Raw genomic sequence first — 19791 nt, forward strand, 5'->3', positions numbered from 1 at the left:
CAATGCCTTAGTCATTTTCAGAACATACAGTTTTATAAGTGGGATTTGAGGTCCCTAATTCACTGTGTTAAGCAGCCGGGTGTAAAATCATTTACAATGCAGTCACTGATGTCAGAGTGACATCAGTCCAGTCTATGAGGAGGTAGCAATTCAACTTGAAAACCGCATGGGGAGGTAGGAGGTGGGGAAGAGAGCTATTTTTAACATTACACTTTGTGAAATTATTTTTCGTAGGTGCATAAGAGGGATAATGCTCTGGAGGACAGAGAACTAGGCTTTCAAATAAATTATTTCAGTATTTACCAAAACTGCAGTACTGCTTTGTTGTTTAATCATCCACAGGAATCCTTTCTTGCTTTACACGCTCCTGTCATAAGCATTATGCACTAATTAGCTAAAACCCCTAGAAAGCATTAGTGCTGCTTTAAAGCTTTACTGCATTGTCTGAAACAATTTTTAATCAACTGGTTGTATTAAAATTGTACAAATGTAAAGTGCCAATGAGCATAGATGTGTGATGTACCTCATAGTATCTGGAAGTGCATACCTCTAAATAGTAATATAATCATCTGGGAGACTCATTTACAAATTCTACTTTAACAGCATCTTGAGACTGAACTTCTACTTAAAATGGTACAGATCTCCTTACAGTTTGCTGATAAGGGGAGTAACTGTGAAGCAGTGTCATACAGACTGTCAGAAAATTCAAGACTTTCAAGGTTCTAGATGTTGCTGTATTAAATAACTCTTCTTTGCAAACAACTGATAAATGTTTCTGTCCATTCTAGATATTCTCAGTAGCTTTAGAAAATAGTTAATTCTCTGGTTTCCACTGTTTATGCAAAAGTTAATTCCAATAGCATATTTTGTATTCAGGGAAACTTTTTCTAAAAAGAAACACAGATTATTTTCTATTAAACTAACTTCTGTTAAGAATGTCTTTTATTAGCCATTTCTACTTTCTTCCAACTTCTGTGGACTGTTCAGTAGGTTTATAATTGAAAATAACAATGTATATTTCCTACTGTACTTAAAAAATATAGAAAAAGTTAACTGTAATAAAAAAGATATCTAGCTTTTTTTAATGGGTAAGTTTGCATGCTAGATCACAGTTCACTCAGTTCCCATATATACTGCCTAATGGAATAATAAAAAAGTTTGTTTGAGTCAGAATTACCTGATTGTTAAAAATAGTTAGCACTCCTTTCTGAGAGGATGTTATTGTGAAATCCAGATGAGGCACCTTCACTATACCCTTAATCACATCTTGTCTCTTGACAACTGTCAATGACAAAATATTACTTTTCATCTTACAGACACAAAATATCTAAACAAATAGAACCATAATATAAAGAACATTTTCTCTTCCTGAAATGCATATTGGTACCAACTCCAAGGCAATAGTGCATTATATCATAGATTATCCTATACTTGATTTAAATAATCATGTTGCATTTTTAAATATCATTAATGCATTATGGATGTGCTAGTTCTTTCTACGCTATTTAAAAAATACAGAAAGGCAAAGAATAACTATAGACATACAGACATAAATAAATAGTCTGAGTCAGACAAATTCATAATTTAAAAATAATTTAGGAAAATGGAGAACTGGGCAAGGCAGCAGTGTTATGTTCAGACGTAATGAGTTTAGTGAAAAAACACATATTCTGGAACACAAGAAGAAGAAGAAGAAGCAGCATGAATAATAAGCAGACATGTGATCTTATCATTGCACTTTCAATAAAGTGTGCAACACACAGCCTTAAAAAAAAAATTAGTTTTGGATACAAGATGAAGTATGTCACCTGCATGAGTAATCTGCTGTTTTTCAGATACAAGGAAAACCATGTTTTCTTCTTTCATCTGGGAAGACATGGCATCACTTTCTCCTATGAAATAGCCAAAAATCTAAACAAAACAAAATAGAAAACAAGCAATTTATAACAAAATTACACATCTGATGTTTTGCTTCTACCCAGCAGGCAGAACACTGCCCAAAGAAAGGGCATCTTAGAAATCCCTTACAGCTGCATAAATGGCTTCTGCTGACTCCAACATGGAGACAGGAGATCCCAACAAGCCCCGCCCCATAATGTCTACCAGAGGTTGACAAAGAGCATAAAAGATGAAGCAAAATGCAATTTACACATCTTTCAGATGTTTGCCACTAAAAAAATAGAGCTTTCAAAGTTCCAGCTACATTTGGGAAAGAGATGCAGAGATCAGTTTCCCAAGTCATTGATAAATGATAGCTGTTAGACTGTCCAGGATAGGTCTTTTTTAAATTTTGAAACCAGTAAATGACTAAGGGTAGGTCCTAATTTAACTAAAGAGAAGATTTAAAATTACTTTTTTTTTTTTTAATAATAAAAAAGTGTCCTTTGAGATGGGTATACTGTTGTGGAGACAGCTGGAAACTTAGGAAACCCTTCAACATGGAGGTACTTGAAAAAGAGGAACATCAGGAAGATAAAGAAACAGGAACACTCACACAAGGTCATGGAAATATATTTGGAAGACTTTGTCAAGCTAAAGAGAGGCCAGATATGGAGAGGTAAATTTGAAAAAATTAGATCTGTGAGAGGAGGAAGAGAGGAGCAAAGGGTCAGGGTAGAGTTCTGGGAAACGGGGGTGGGGGGAGAGAAAGACAAAGATGATAAAAGAGAAATATCAAAGGAACAAAGTGATGTGTATCCCCCTTCCTTGACTTTCAAGATTGAGGACATGCTCAGCAGTGCCAAAAGCAGCAGGGGAACTCAGAAAGACAGGGATGAAAAAGAAAAATAAAAGTTTCACTTAAAAGGAAAGAAAAGGCTAAGGAGGATGAGAAAAGCAAGTGGGACTTGGGCTGATGAAGTGTTAAATGGAGTCAACTTAAAAATAAAAAAAATAAAAAAAGAGGAAGAGCTACAGATATGGGTGGAAGAAAAAAAGGGTCTATGATTCTCACCAGTAAGTAAATATGTACATCTTTGAATATCAAGAGGTGAAAAAGAGATAAGGAGACTTTAGAGCTGTGGTACAGCTGCACTTATAAGCCTGTGGCATTGTTAGAAGAACGAAGAACACTGGCTTCATTCCTGACATTCGTAACTCTCCAGGATTACCTGAACCATTTTGAAACTGTAGAGTTTGTCAGAGAAACAAAATTAAAAAAGACCACCACCACGTCATATGTAGGATACAAACCAATGCCATTTTATTTTATTAGAACTCATTCGAATAAGCCTGGAAATATCTGGTTTGATCCAATCATTACAGATAGGATGTTACCACAATTACAGCAGATCAAAAGCTGATGCTGAAGTTATGGTTGATGTAAACTGGGCTTAGACAACAATCAAATTATCAATGCAACAATTAGTCTGTTTCAGTGTAAGCTAAATCTGGAGCATTCCAGGAGTCAGCAGTTTTCTTATTTCAGTTTTCATCTCTTTCTCTATACCCAGACTACCCATAAAACAAATCTACCTATAAAACAAATCTCCTGAAAGGAGCTTAGCTTTATGTTCCATAATGTATAGATAGCTTGTAATATATATCACCATCAGTTTTCCCACTAAACAGAAAGAAAACAAAAAAGCAAAAAACTCACTGCAGCTTTTCAATGCAGTATTATATTTCAAACTGTGCTGGATAAGGCCGTGTCAAGGTAAAGAAGTCAATGTCTGATTGAAGCTGATTCAAATAGTCTGATCTTTGCCTATTTCATAACTGAATTACCACTTCCATCATGGATGACTTTCCAGTTACTTTATGTTAAATATTGCTCCCCACAAGAGAAAATAAATAAAAAAACCACATTAACACTTTAATCAGGATTCTTTTGAACAGAGAAATAACAAATATTTCTATTTTACTCCCTACAGCACTCAATATAGTCTCACTGATATCCACCTTCTATATGAAATGCAAGCTGTGAGATGCTGAAGATTCATTAAATACCACACTCCTCTTTTTTCAAGAAAGTTTACACACAGGGCATTTTAAAAGGCTGTCATCAGTCAGCTCACACTTGGTAAAATTTGAGGAATGCTCATAGAAAGAGTTCTGAGGAATTTTATCCCAGGCAAATCCCACACAGATTTCATAAGGAAACTAAAGGGGCTTCACCTCTTTTATTAGACCACATGCTGTGCTTGCTTGTGTAATTATTGCCATACCTATACAAGAGATTATGTCACCTCTTTCCAATCCCATACAAAGAGCAGTAAAAAGTTTGAAATGATGTAGAGAATTTTGGATAGTACAAGAATTTGACTAGTGCTCTAATCATGCAGTACTTCTGCATGTCTGATGGCAGCTGGCCATTTCAAGAGCTTGGCTCGTATATCATGTACCAGCAAATCCAGAAAGGCCTCCCCCCCTCCCCTATTTTTAGAGAGTTTCGAAGAAATGCTGAGCAAAGCCAGGACTTCAACTTTAAGTATCCTCTCATGTTGAAAGGGGAAGGAGGGAAGAATAGATGGCTTGTAAGTAGCAGGAGACATACAAAGATAAAAGATCTCAAATTTACCCCTCACAAGGTGAATTTAATAACAGAGGAATTGGATGTGGCCTAAAGTTCTATCTGTTAAAGAGGGCGTATTGGCAAATTCACTAGAAGACAGTTACATGATGTTTGATGTCCTCTACAGCTATTTCACAGATTTCCTGCAGGCGCTCCTTGAAGAAAATCTTTAATGCCTGACATAAGCAAAGTCTGTGAGTAATTTAACGTTGTAAGTAAAAACAATGTTAAGAGAAGTAGTAACCAGAAATGTTCCCTTAGAGAACCTTACTAAATTGAAAGGACCGAACACACTGGTTTTAGGATGGTATTAGGAAATTACTTGATAGCAATTGTTGATAACATGTAAAGAATAGGTGTTAGGTATCTTCAAGGTTCAGATAATAACGTGATGTTCCAGTGTAACATAAAATGAAAATATGCTAATGAATTTATAGTTCATGCCACTTGGTAATACCTTGCCTTATGGCTTTAAGTCCAGCAAGGACTTGCCATATATGCAATGCTACCTATGCTATCATAGGAAAGTTACTGTGTGCTGGAAGTTATGTCCCATCTGCACAATTCTGTCTTCAGGTAAAAACCAAACAAAATCTTTTAGTAACATATGATGATGGATGCTCTTGACACAGACTGGCTCTAACAATGTAAAAACCAGTCATTTTTATAGAACAGTTGCTTGAAATGCTATCCATGGGAAATACCGTAATAAAAGATACTTTTCTAGAGCCAAGTGTTCATAATTTCTCATAACACATGCAGAAAAAGAGCACCATGTTTAAAAGAAACAAGACAAAGCAGTTTTCCACAAAATGTGTAAAACTGTGGATGCTATGGAAGTATCCTTTTTAGGCGGGTTCAGAATTTACAAATGGATAGATTAAAAGTCCATCATGGGATACTAAACACAGAGTGCAGTTGCAACTCTGGCACAGAAAATCCTTAAGCTATGTGCAGCTAGAAGCTAGGAGGGGTAAACCAGATCTACTATTTCATAGTTACCTCATTTTTACATGCTTTTTACAAAGATTTGGTATTTACCACCATTAGAGACAGAAAAATGGATTATATGGATCTTGCCCATCTACAGACTCAATACATACAGAATTCACTGGTTAAAAAACTCTCTACGAAAATGCTGCCATACCTCTAATGCTTCACATTTAAAGTAAAGGCCAGATTCATCCCTGTGAAAAGGGGAAGAGGAAGGAGAGGAAGCATTTCTGATGGTTTAGCTAAAGATAGACTTATCCTCAGAGCATATATTGCATACTGTAGTCATAAGACATTTTGCATTTTGTCAAGAAGCCTGAGGCCAATGCATATCAGTGAAGTAGTTCAGGAGAAGACCTGAACATACACAGGCTCCATGCTCCAGATCCTCCTGCCTTGTCAGGAATCTAGTATATCAAACTTTGTTTGAGGATAAGCAGTTCTGGTAGAGAAATCAGTGCTCTTTCACAAAACAAGCAGGAAAAATGTTTTTATTTATTTAGGTCATGCTTTAACATGTATTCACGTGCATCTGCATAACAGGCTCAAGGATCTTGGTTCAGAGACAGCAGGGGCCAACTTCCTCAACTCATGTAAACCAGTGCCACATAATTAATGTTTAATAAGAATTTTGATTTGCAAGTTCAGCTGATGTGCCAAACAGATAGATAGGGGTAGGAAAGAAAAGTAGTTCACCTTACAAATAAAAATGTAACCTAACCAGGCTTTATTTAATTCATTCCAATTAACCTTTCTTATCAGACCTCCAGTAGCATGCCTTTATAAAGACAGATACATCTCACAGTTTGAAAGAGTGGAATAAGAAAAATCATACATATTTGGAATAAAAAATAGTCCTGCTTGCTGAAATTACTGGACTGATTTTGTAACCAGCACACTATCAGCAAATCTTGCTCTTAAGAATCTGCTAGAATTAGCAGCATGGATTCTCCCATGTGTTAAGCTGTTTTGCATGATATATTTAGAAGTCTGAAATAATTAGCCAGAGATAGTCAGCAGAAAATCCAATACAGGGAATCTCTTAGCAAAAAGCTTGTAGAGACAACGCTGTCATTTGCAAAATACCCACCTGTTTACCCACATGAAAAAGGGGGGGAAGGCAGGACTCAGCAAAGGTCTTCCATATTTAATCTTTCACTGATAAGATGGCCTGAAAGAACTAGTCCTCACTCTAGTGAAATAGGTTAGGGATGCCTCTAGGAGTTATTTTCATATTTACAACTTCCACTTACGCTGAATACTGATCTGCTGATGCTCAAGCTTCACATTCCAGGCTTTGGCACTAGGAACATAGGATTTTTCTTACTTAAACTAAAATTATAATAGCATAGGGCACAGAATAACACAAGCTAGAAAGAGCTACATTTTTACAATATTACAAACTCCTTCAGCTCCCAAGGCATATACCAGAATGGATATCATCACTCAAATTTCACAAAAGAAATTCCAAAGACAGATTTTAGCCTCCTATCTTCAAATGTCTTCCCTGGAAACTTGCATTTAATCAACAAATGGACACATGCAAGTTTCTAAACTGTTTACTATCAAACTAAACATGGAGCCTCTTTCTTTCTCAACTTGTTAAAATTAAACATAACTTCTTGAATAGGATAACAGCAACAAGTAAGTTACTCTAAGCCAGTTCTTCAATTTAGTTTTTGTCTAGATCAACCAAAACAATACATTTTGTCTAATTTTATAGCTTCAAAGGCGTATCTGTTTTCCAAATAATTTTTTTTTTTTAGGAAATTAATAGTGGCCAGGATAAATAACATGAGAGTGCCCCAGTATGCCATGGAGCTCATGAACAACAGACTCAAGCACAACACATAATCAGCAGCTAAATACTGTTACCTTTTAAGATTCTAATTAGTTGTTTATATTTAATAAAGCTTTACAAATCCTTACCTCACACCATTCTGTCCTTGCATCAAGGTTGTTGCTAATCTTCCTGAAAAAGGTCTTAATATTATGATCCTTGACTTCTGCACCAAAAAGCGTCTGTGTGGTTGTATAGAACTTATCATAGTCTATCTCATCTGTATGGGAGGGACAATATCCACAGAGTTAAAAACTGGCAAGCTATAGCTTCCTGCCTTATCCCCCCTATCTCCTGTTTTATTTCTCCTTCAATATCAATAGCATGCAAGTTCTAGCTCCTCACACTGTATTCACTAAAGCATTTAAAAAAAAAAAAAATTTAGTCTTAATGTTCAGTCTTTTCAAAACTACCTGATTTGCAGTGCATGACAGGAAACAGATAGATAAAATAATAGGTGAAAAATTCTCTCCTTTTCTTTCTTCCCTTACTTTCATACCACGATTCTGGTTTGTTGATTTGAACCTGAATGGTGTCTAGGATAAACTTTATCCTCTCATGCAACAATAGCCACTTACATTGAGAAAAGCAAAACTGCCCACATTATTTACAATTAAGCAACTAGATTTACATAATTCATTGGGTTTGTGCTTTTACAGATCACTAGAAACATCGCATTGTGCTAACTTGTGTATGCGGCAACTCCATCAATTATATTTTGTGAGCAATCACCATAGCATTATGTCTTGACCAGAAGTCAAAAGGAAAAAAGCATTCTCATAGCGTAATCTGCCTATTTCTTGTAAAAATCAAGAAATCACAGTTTGAACATTAATTTGAGGTCTGTCTTATAGTCCTGTCTCTATGACACCTTCTCTCCATATGAAAATTACACTTTTCCATCAGAAAGAGTATCTCTTACCATCATCTTTAATATACAAGCCTAATCTCTCCTTTGTCTTCTGGGTTACCATTTTTTCAACTAGTTTCTGGAACTGCTTCAAAGCATTCTTGAAATCCAGTAATTCAAGAGCAGAGCAACTCTCCTTATCACAATCCTTTTCAGACATCCTTTATTAACAGAGGACAAGGTAAGAGGGAGATCTCTTCTTACATGCTGGTCCAAGCCTTGTTTTGCTCCTTAAATCTTAAACTCCCACATGAGTTCATATGAGATGCAGCTGCATGACAGGTATACCAAGCACTACATAACAAAAAAGAGGTGACTCTGGCTTAGCATCTCAAGCTGGCAAACAGTAGTGAATTGTTGATGTCACAACCCCTCATTACATCACAGAATCTACTTGCTGAGCAGCCCTAGGTCATGAACCAGGATCACTAATAACCTGGCATGTGAGATTATTTCATGATACCTTATGCAATTGGTGGCTGAACAGGCATGAACTTTCTCACTTCCAGAGCCAGACAAGGATTTCATCATGGTTCAATTCTGCTACAGCTGGCACTGCTTTAGCAATATGAGATCACATTCTCCAGTAAGAATACACCTTTGAGACTAGCTGTTGCAAGTCTGTCATATCTTTCAGACTTTGTACTGAATGAGGAGGAAGGAAGATTATACCAGTTATCTCTAAGTTTCATATTATCTTCTTAAGCATTGTATTATTTTCAAGTTTTCTGCCAAAGGCTGCACACCAGCTAGCAGAGTTAGGAACAGCTACAATTGTGGATTCCCTTGGATCCACATATCATTTGGTGAAGAATGATGGAGCCAATTCTCTGTTTATACTTGCTCTGTGACAGGAGAACTGAGACCAGCCCAATGATATTGTAGCACGTGCTACTGCTGCAAGGCTTGGCCAGGGATCTCAGTCTAGGTGGGGATGCCTGGTTTTACAGTATCAATAAGAGCATTTTACCAGGGATGTTATGAATCATAATTCACGTAGTACAAAGAGGACAAAGACATCCAATTCAATCCAAAAAGAACTAGAAAAGCACCTTTTCACAGTAAGTTCTTGGAAGTAACATTGAATGTTTGCTTCCTTAGTAAATCTCTCTCCACTTCCTGAATATATGCCTTGTTGTCCTCTTTATTGTATTCAAAATCCCTACTCAGTGAACTAGAACTTTGTCCTGGTTTTGGCTGGGATAGAGTTAATTGTCTTCCTAGTAGCTGGTATAGTGTTATGGTTTGGATTATAGTATGAGAAGAATGTTGATAACACACTGATGTTTTTGGTTGTTGCCAAGTAGTGTTTAGACTAAGTCAAGGAGTTTTCAGCTTCTCATGCCCAGCCAGCAAGAAGGCTGGAGGGGCACAAGAAGTTGGGAGGGGATGCAGCCAGGGCAGCTGACCCAAAGTGGCCAAAGGGGTATTCCATACCATGTGATGTCATGTCTAGTATATAAACTGAGGGGAGTTGGCCAGCGGGGTGGATCGCTGCTCAGAAACTAACTGGGCATCAGTTAGCGAGTGGTGAGCAATTGCATCACTTGTTTTGTATATTCCAATTCTTCATTATTATTATTATTGTCTTTTTAATATTGTTATTATTATCATTATTATTTTCTTCCTTTCTGTCCTATTAAACTGTCTTTATCTCAACCCACAGGTTTTACTTTTTTTTTTTCCCCTGATTCTCTCCCCCATCCCACTGCGTCGAGGGGAAGCGAGCGAGTGGCTGTGTGGTGCTTAGTTGCTGGCTGGGGTTAAACCATGACAAACTTCCAACCTAGAAACCCAATTACCCTGCAGAAACCCCTTTTTAATTGCATAAATCATTATGATTGAGATTGCAAGAAATCCAATGATGGAGTGGTGGAGGTTTAGTTATTTTCAGCTGTCCAATTGCCTCTCCCTCAAGCTCTTACAACCATTCAAAACCTCCCTTTACTTGCCTTACTGAACTTCCAGTCAAGTTACTGTTTCTTTCTTTCTCCTAACATACAACTAATAAGCCCAGAGATTAAGTGTGGCTCTGAACATGTGCCCACCCAAAGCTCAGCTATGTGTCTTAAATGGTTACCGTTTTGAAAAGGGTCTGCATTTAACTCCTTAAAGTCAGAATACTCCTATAGCAAGGTACCCTAAGGACATTTCTGTTTTTTTTCTCGGGGCATACTTAAACAAAAGCAGGATGGGGCTATTCAGAAAGCAGAATTGCAGCTACCACTTTCTTTTGAAAGTGGCAGCCCAGAGCACTCACTAACTGTCGTGGTTTAACCCCAGCCAGCAACTAAGCACCATGCAGCCGCTCACTCACTTCCCCCCCACCCAGTGGGATGGGGGAGAAAATCGGGAAAAAGAAGTCAAACTCGTGGGTTAAGATAAGGACAGTTTAATAAAACAGAAAAGAAGAAACTAATAATTATAACACTAATAAAATGACAACAGTAATAATAAAAGGATTGGAATATACAAATGATGCACAGTGCAATTGCTCACCACCCGCCGACCGACACCCAGTTAGTCCCCAAGCAGCAATCCCCTCACTCCCTCCAGTTTCTATACTAGATGTGACATCACATGGTATGGAATACCCCTTCGGCCACTTTGGGTCAGCTGCCCTGGCTGTGTCCCCTCCCAACTTCTCGTGCCCCTCCAGCCTTCTTGCTGGCTGGGCATCAGAAGCTGAAAAATCCTTGACTTTAGTCTAAACATTACTTAGCAACAACTGAAAACATCAGTGTTATCAACATTCTTCTCATACCTAACTCAAAAAACATGGCACTATACCAGCTACTAGGAAGACAATTAACTCTATCCCAGCTGAAACCAGGACACTAACTAATCAAAATTGTTTGATATGCTACCCAATGTCTTGAGATCAGACATAATTTTTGCCCTGCAAGAGCACCAGTCTCTGTGTTATACCTGTGTTATCTTTCTATCCCGCTACATCTTAAATTCTTTACTGAATAGTGGAACCCTAGGGTATCCTACTGGAGTGGCAGAAAAGTGAATTTATTTTTCCTCTAGCTGAAAGAGAATTAAATCCAAACCTATCCCCTGAATGAGAAAGACAGTGACTACTGAAGAAAGGGCAAGTACCAGTTCTTGTTGGAATATTCTAAAGAATCAAGCTTCATTCATTCTTTGGAATGATGCAAAAAGCTGTCTTTAAAGAATGGTTCAGTGCAGTGAATTTTAAGAAGGAAGCATTTTCCTGAAAAAACAGGTGCTTGAAAAAGGAGTTTTATGATTTGCACCTGTGGTCGTTAGTAGTCTTCTATTGACTAAACAGTCACAGTTTAAAAAAAAGGCTGTAAGTATTGGTGATTAATATGTTAATCACTTTGGATCATGTTGTTATCACAGATTCTTTGCATATGGAAGCTAGTTATCTTGCTCAGGGTTCTAGATTCTATGCTACATCTCAGATGACCAACTTTCAGTTCCTCCAACCCTTTACTGAATCTGACCCCTTATGCTTGATAACATTTTGCAAATTGTAAAGGCTTACCATTTTTTGACACTGCCATGTGAGGCAGTGTGTTCTACTGTGAAGTCAGAAGAACCATATTCTTGTCTTGTCTCTGCCATTTCTTCTTTCTTGGTAAACTTATCAGGTTGCTAAAATCTACCTGTAAAACAGGAACAATATCCCAACCCTGAATTAGTTCCTTTAAAGTATTACTAATCCTTAAAAATTAATGTCCACATTTTATGTGTGTGGTATATGCAGTTCCTTTTGTATCACTACACTATGCTGACAAATTCTGGCACCGTTCTGTTTATCACACTACTCCAATGTCTGCTGCACCTTTACATGAATATTATTGGCATAATAAATATAACTGAACTGTAATTGAAGGTGAAAAAAACTGTTCATGGCATTAGCTATGCTTAAGCAAACATGCATTTACATTTGTTCACTGATCTTCCAGTTAGTGAAGTCATTAATTCACATTCATTAACACAATCACACATTTTGGTGATCAACAAAATTCTAAAGTACTTCAGAGAAGCACATCAGTGATAATGAGTAGAGGCTGGTATCTTCTGCCATTCAAAAAAAATTGAGCTTATGGAGAAATCATGAGAAAAGTTGTTGTCCCTCTTTTTATTCCCCTCACCAAGGTAACTTATGTAATCCTAGATTATTTTTGTTTTTATACTAGTGCAGATGTTAGTGCTTTATTAAGCAGATAATTAAGTTTCGGATGAGGAAATCTGACTAGAATCGGCAGGCCAAAATATCCCCTTTGACCCTAATTAGTGTCCTTGCTCCCAAATTTAAGAGGCACCATGAATTCATAAAGTTTAAATCCAGAAGAGACCTTGAGATCTTCTACTTTCACCTCCTCTGTGTTACAGGTCATTAAATATCAGCCATTTATCACTATAATGAGCCCAACAGCTTTGTTCTAAAGCATAACTTGCGGAAAGGTATCAAGTTTTAATCTGCAGGCACGAAGAGATGGAGAATCCATCATGTTTGTTCTAAAGGTTAATTGCTCACATTGTTAAAATTTAAGCCTCCTATTTGAATTTGTGTGGCTTCATCTTCCATTCAGCAGTTGTTGGAATGTCTTCACTGATTTAGAGTAATAGTTGGTATATTCTCTTACTAGGAGCCTTTGTACCTGAACTACTTCTCCATTTTTTTCTCTTGTTAATTAAATCAGATTGAACTCTCTGCCTCCTACTGCAAGACTTTCTTTCAGGCCTCAAAATAATGTTTGTGATTCTTTCCCACATTCTTCAGCTTTTCAATATCTTTAAAGAATGCTGATACCATGTTGCTGTGCTATACCATAAGCAAATTGGTACCCTGGACAAATAATGAATTTCAGTCTATTTGTTAAACTCACTTTTCACTAGACCATATTGATCAATTTCTTTGTATTGCTCTTTAGCTATTGATCTCCAGATCAGGTTTTCTGTTACTTCACCCAACGCTGATGACAGGCACATTGGTCAAGGCTTTCTTGAATTGCTGTGCATGGAGTCTCTGCTCCATGGAGATTCTGTAGTTGAAAGGAAAGGAAAAATTGTATTTTGTATTTCTTTGTGGCTATCTAAAGGATTGATGTCAATCAGGCACGTTTCAAGAGTATCAAAATCACTGAAAAAAAAAAACCCATATAAAGACCATAGTCTTCACACACACTTGGGAAAATCAGCAGAACAACATTTTTGAAACATATAGGAAAGACAACAATTAGGTATTAAACAAATAATGCATATAAGTGTCTCTGCATGAACTAGCTAGTTCTTCAGGGAAAGTGGTGTTTCAAGATACGCTACCTAACACGAGCAACCCAACTGCTTGAAGTTCTATCATTTCCACTGGGAAAAGCACAAAAGTTTCTGGGTACTCCTGCTCAACAGCAATGACTATGCCTTTAGATCAGAACAAGGAAAAGAGTTTGGCAGAAAAAAAGCAGCACTGGTTCCTGGAAAAGGGAGAGATAGCTTGAGGATGCCTTTTTGCTAGTTCCAACAGTAAATCTCCAGGAAAATATTTCCCCTATGTGTCAAGGTACTCAGTGGTTGGTCAGATACTGTATCTTCATCAGAGTTATGGTGTATTTGATATATTGCTTCTAGCTGAATCCTTGTTATGCAGTGTTTCCTGTTGATCAATTTTTCCAGTCTGTGTCATCTAAGCTTGTACAACATCAGGCTATATTCTCATTTCCCAGTTAATAACAGTGGGTTATGGTTTATAAAAGGCATTAACGTCCATCCTCGGAATGGAAAGGTTAAGAACAGAAAGTTATGTTTTCTTCTCTTGCCAACCACCCATGAAGAAAATTCATGTTATATAGCACAATGAAAATACATGGAAACCCCAGCAAAGGAACTATTGCTTTCAGTACTGGCCAATTCTGTTGTCTTCAATGTTTAAGCTCAAAAAAATGTACAGTACAATTTTAAAATAAGATGTGATGACTGAATGGACTGACATACAAAGTGGAGAAGATAGGAACTGCATTAGGAGATAAGCGAAGGCTAAAAGGGAAATTCAATATTAAATTGATGAGTAACAGGAAGTCCTCGCATTAGTAAGTCTATAGTAGCATTAACTGAATGAAAAGCATTTTCCTTCCTGCCTCCTTTACTGATACTGTGGAAAGCACTGGATATGGAATACGGTAGAGTTAATGTTTATTCAGAAGTCAAACCTCCCAGCTCTCCTCTTCTTACTACGTAATCATATTAGTCTCAATTATTGGAAATTCTCAGACCAGTACAAAGTTAATGATATGTATGTCTGTATGGGTGCAAAGAACAGCAAGCTCATTGCAGGACTGGCAGCTCATTTGAAAAATCAGTAATTTTCAATCTTTACCTCAAAAACTATCCTAAGTCTATGAAATTCTATCCAAGTTTTAAAATTCTGACCATGTTATTTGACAGCTCATAACAAATAACTCAAAGCTACTGCAGAAGACAAACCAGCAAAAGATGATAGATCTTCTTTCTTGCCTCTAGCGGGTTGCCAGTCACCTTTTCTGGTAGTGTCATTCAAAGACAAATTGTCCCCAGGTAAAATAACGGTTCAGAATAGCCCAGAGAAAACACAGTAGATCTAAAATGGCCTTAGTTGTCCTTAAAAAGGCTCTGGCACATAAGAGACTTTGGTTCTACCTCTGATTTTTGTCCAGATCAAGGCCGGCTATTAAAAAAAAAAAATCAGTCTTTGAAGCTGCCTTCTTTTGATGAACTAAGCTACCTATCCTTTGCTATTTCATCCTTTTAAACATTCCCTTAAGCCTGGCTGTATGTGCAGGTGAAACAGCATAGAGCTGCTAGAGTTCAGAGCAGCTGAACTCCTCTCTGACTGGTATGGGGCTGGGCAAGTAAACTTTTCATTAATGTTAGCAATGTAAAAATTAAAGTTCTCCCATGAAACAGTGTTGAAGGAGTGCTGTGCAGTTCACATTTACATAAGCTCACTCCCTTTTCTACTGACTTTATTCTTCACTTTGCTTTTTCCATATTATTGCCCCACAAGCAGTATCACACTCCTTGCTATGAAGTGCATTTGCTCTTCTGTGTCAATAATAACAGTTGAAATGACCAAGTGATAATTTTAAAAATCATATTTCCTATGCACTATTTATTGATTTGTATATTGGACTCTGGAAAAAGACAACAGGCCAGTGACTTGTAATTACTTTCACTTCACGTTTGTCACACTAGCAAGAAGCTGCAGCATAGGGATGAACTCCTATGGAAGGTTATCCCTTTAAAATAAACAGTTTATATCACAACTGAATTTCACAGGGTTATTGTTGCAAAACCTGGTGTTACTGGTCTTACATTGGTTTTACAACATTAGTGTTTAGGGTTCAAGCTACCCTACGAGCTGTGTCTATACCACCAAGGGAGGTAAAACGTCAGCAGGTACAAGTATATATCACCACTTGTTTTAATCTACTTAGCAAGAAACAGGTGCCATGGAGACATCAATATGCATCTGCCACCTGAGCATGTACCACAGTACCACACAGGTTTGTATAGCCAAGATGAAGTTCATCTCACCTAACTTAGGCATCCAAAAGTTAATCATTCAAGTCACCTTATATGCCAGTCAATAATAATAAACACTTTCAGAGAGTGAGTCATCTTACTGGTGTTATGTACTTAACTTTTAAATACATTATTTAGGGGAGATGAATCACACCTGCCGGTAGTACAGCTATTTGTACACACATCAGGTATACTAGAGCTCAGATGTCACGGTACATGCTGCAGCCAACTTCCAACTGTAGCACAGATGTTCGGACAGCATCTCATCACCTCCCAGGATTGCCCATTTGGGTCCCCTCCCTGCTGCAAACACTTGTGCTTGCTTCAGTGAACTGTGTTTGAGCCAAACACTTTTCTCAATCCAGAATATTCTGAGATTCTTGCAACTTTGCCACTTAGCCTGCTTTATGATTTAAAGTTCACATCCCAATATGGACTAGCTTATATAGCTAGGATTACAAATTCTGCAAGATCAAGCCCTAATTTTGAACTTTTGCCATTAGGCGTGCCTTTTTTTTCTTACATATTGCATTATCAACAGAAGTAGATCTATATTAAAAGCCTTGTTTTAATGCCAAGTGGTTGCGAACAGATGAAAGGTTTCTTCAGTCCATAAAGTCTCCTTTGCTCTATAGGTATACCCTGCAGCTATATATAGATACAGTGAATAATCCCCTGGCTTTCATCTACCTTTAAGGCTAAAGAATAGCAAAGAGAACATGTAAGAAAACAAATGCCAGGAGAAGGCTGTAAAAATCCAAATTAAAAAGCTGAAGCCAGGTAGCCAGAGTTTTTGGGGGGGTTGGGTTTTTTTTTGTTGTTTTATTTTTTCTTTTCTTTCAGAGGACTGCAGTCTGGTTGTCTACCATGCCCTTTGAAATAAGTTTTACAAAGTTCAAAACAGGCAGCAAAACCCCAGTATCACCTGATTCCTGAAACAAATTTATTGCGTATAGACAAAAGCTTCTCTTTTCTGCCACTCTCTGCTTGTCAGGAAAGATGGGAAAGAGCCTGTGACTTGAAAGGCATGCTAGCAGAAAATAAAGAAGGGAGAAAATGAGTGAAAGTGACACATGAGTGAATGAACAAACAGGAAATGAAATAGGTCTCTTGAATGCCTTAAAACACTCCTCTTCCACCCCACAATATTCTCACTGCAAAAGCCCTGATGTGTTTTATGGTATAGTTAGGACTAGGAGTCATGGTTTGTGGTTTGTATTTCTACACGAGGTTAGAGTAGCAGAGACTTTGGCACTTCATTTACTCTGCTTCAGATTCTTCAGCTCTAACACGTCAGTGACGCTTGATGCTCTGATGCCGTGGAACATTTCGAATTACTAAATACAGCAAAGGCAGGGAACTTTTGAAAACAGTCCCAGACATCTGCAGACTTTTCAGTTGTGAATTATTATTTTCAAGGCTGGCTTTTAAGCTTTTTCTTATACATATGTAAGCACATATCTTACACACACACATAAACACATACATGTTGGCCATCTGAAAATTTACAGCCAATGCATTCTTCCATCCCATGTAAACTGTGCATAACAGACAACACATTCTGTTGCAGAAGTGATCTAGGAAGCCCTTGGGAGTTTCAAGTATTGTTTTTATAGTACAGGGCTGAGGACCTTGTATTCCAGCTTCTTGTTGTACTGTTTTAATCCCACGAGCTCAGCTACATATATATTTAGTACTTTGAGTTAGGACACACTTCCAGTAAGCCACACACATACACTTCCAGAAATGCAAATACTGGGCTGTGGTTTCTCCTTTCATGCAACTGTAAAAGTAAAATCTTTTTTTACAGAATTTCCATTAATATGCATGCAAGTTTGATAAGCAGGGTCTGGTCCAAATATAAAATAGTGCAAACATGAAGCATGGCAAAGCAGATGTATGGGTTCTTAAACCTTTCAGCTTTTTAATCGCATGAAAAGTTAGAAAAGGATTGGCTAATGAATTAATTAGATTATTAAAACCATAGCTGCATTGGCTCTAGTCTGTGTTAGGTAAAACAGGTGCTGGACTAGAATTAGGAGTCAGGGTTCTGTTTTCAGCTCTGCCTTTGACCTGATGATGCAATAACACAGCATTTCTTTTTGTTGTGCCTCATATGAATAGTGACACTGCATGGAAGACAAATGGAATTTTGCTCATAAAGTATTCAAGATCACTTGAATAATGTTAGCAATTTGACAGTATTAATAACATGAGAACTATCAAAACAAGCATTGAAGAGATTGCATATTTATGGTTCTATTTAATTTTGCTATGAAAAATCCCAAACCAGGAATTCTGAGATACAACCTTTGTAAAATGTAATTTATACGTTCTCTTTCTCTTATTTTCTAGAAGTCCAAAACATATCTAGAGGGAGTATTTTTAACAGGTGCTGTAGTGAAAAACTACTTAGAAACCCTGAGTATACAATGGAATCTGCCAATGGACAGTATATTTTCTAATATGTACTACTCACCAAATTACATTTCTCCCCTGTTCTTCCTTACCAGCTTTTTGCTCCTTTCATCCTGCAGGGATAAAAAAGGTACGCAATATAAGATTTTCCTTTCAAGGCAAAAGATAGAGACATCTTCTTCTCAATGAGGTGTGCCATTAATTTGGCCCAGCCATGTCTTATTGTTAGACTTTCACCATGCAGCAACTGGTTCCTAAACTAACCCATGACTGTGTACCGACATAATATTTTTGCACACAGTCTGTCATGCACAGGTCCTTTAATTTCAAAGTAAAAAATTATGCCTTCCCTAAAGCCCACGCTGAAGTACTAGTGATCTGTTACTGGAAATTTTGGAAGGTCATGTGTTCTATTAATCCAGCTTTTAGGGGGAAAAAATACAACTGATTTGAGAAAGGCAGTTGCTCCTGCTGCCTCTGTAATGAGAAAAAAAATAGAAGACCAGTGATGAAGAAACAGACAACTAGCTTTTAAAAGTAGGTTTCAGTTATCAATTAAATCATTTTTGATGGATTTGGAAACATAGATTATAAAGTTAACATTGATAAGAATAGTTACTTTAATCAGTGTTTTATTTGTCTGACCCATGACTTTCTCTATTCCCAACCCTTGTGTTACAACAGTAGTTTGTCATATAAAATTGCCATGACAAGCCCATAATTTGTATATAGAAATGTGTTTTGAAAGATATCATACCTACCTCAACTACCCATGTTTTCAGTCTCAGTCCACAAGGAATCACACCCTCAGTGTAGCCCTTTTAATACTACTATGTGTATAAGAGAAGAAAAAAACCTCAGGTATTGTTTGCCAAGACACATTTCCATGGAAATTCTGTTGCTTCCACAGCTGACATTTAATTTTTTTTTTATCTAAACAAAGACTCGATCTAAACTGAAAGTTTTACTGGGGCCCTTGCAAAGGCTGTCACACATCAGCACATATGTGGGTCAGCTAGTAAAGCAAACACACTAGAGGTCTTCCTGTGAGGAAGACTGATGTTTGGCCTGGCAAGGTGTCTTAGACCTAAAGCCATGCTGAGCAAAAATCACCGTGATACATTCAGGGATGGGTTGGGTTTGAAGACAGTACAGCCACCCTAGCACAGCTGGGTGTCAGTACACCACCCTGACTAAAGCCAGCTAGAGCTCTACACAGGCAGCTTGGGCATTCCTTTACCGTTTTCACACAACACACACTAGAGACAAAGGTATAAAAATAGGTGACTTCACAGTGTGAACTTTGGTATCTTACTCGCTCCGTGGCTGACAAAAAGGTGTTCACTTGCACCACAAGTTTGTCCAGGCCACGACGCTGGCGGTTGCTCTGTGAGGATGCAACTACTAGAGCCACTTCTGAGCACTGTGGGGAAGCACCTTAGAAGAAACTATCGCCGTAACAGGAGTTTTCACTAGCAGGATATCTGGAGAAGAAGACTAAATATCGGTTCAGCAGTTTCTACCGGAGCTGGGCGCAGAGGAGGTCTGCCGGACGCGGCTCCCCGGAGGGAGCGAAAACGC

At 37.6% G+C, this 19791-nt stretch overlaps 1 protein-coding gene across 1 annotated transcript in view; it reads right to left on the reverse strand.

Moving 5' to 3' along the window:
* WDR64 (WD repeat domain 64) overlaps nt 1–11888 on the reverse strand; it is an 80375-nt gene extending 68487 nt beyond the window's left edge. Inside the window, 5 exon segments of the mRNA XM_052806641.1 lie at nt 1178–1281; nt 1809–1911; nt 7436–7566; nt 8269–8417; nt 11774–11888. Of these exon segments, the coding sequence (XP_052662601.1) occupies nt 1178–1281; nt 1809–1911; nt 7436–7566; nt 8269–8417; nt 11774–11853 (567 nt within the window). The 5' untranslated portion in view covers nt 11854–11888.
* Nucleotides 11889–19791: the final 7903 nt, after the last annotated feature.

The sequence above is a fragment of the Harpia harpyja genome, chromosome 13 (assembly GCF_026419915.1).
Source record: "Harpia harpyja isolate bHarHar1 chromosome 13, bHarHar1 primary haplotype, whole genome shotgun sequence".
Classification (NCBI taxonomy): domain Eukaryota; kingdom Metazoa; phylum Chordata; class Aves; order Accipitriformes; family Accipitridae; genus Harpia; species Harpia harpyja.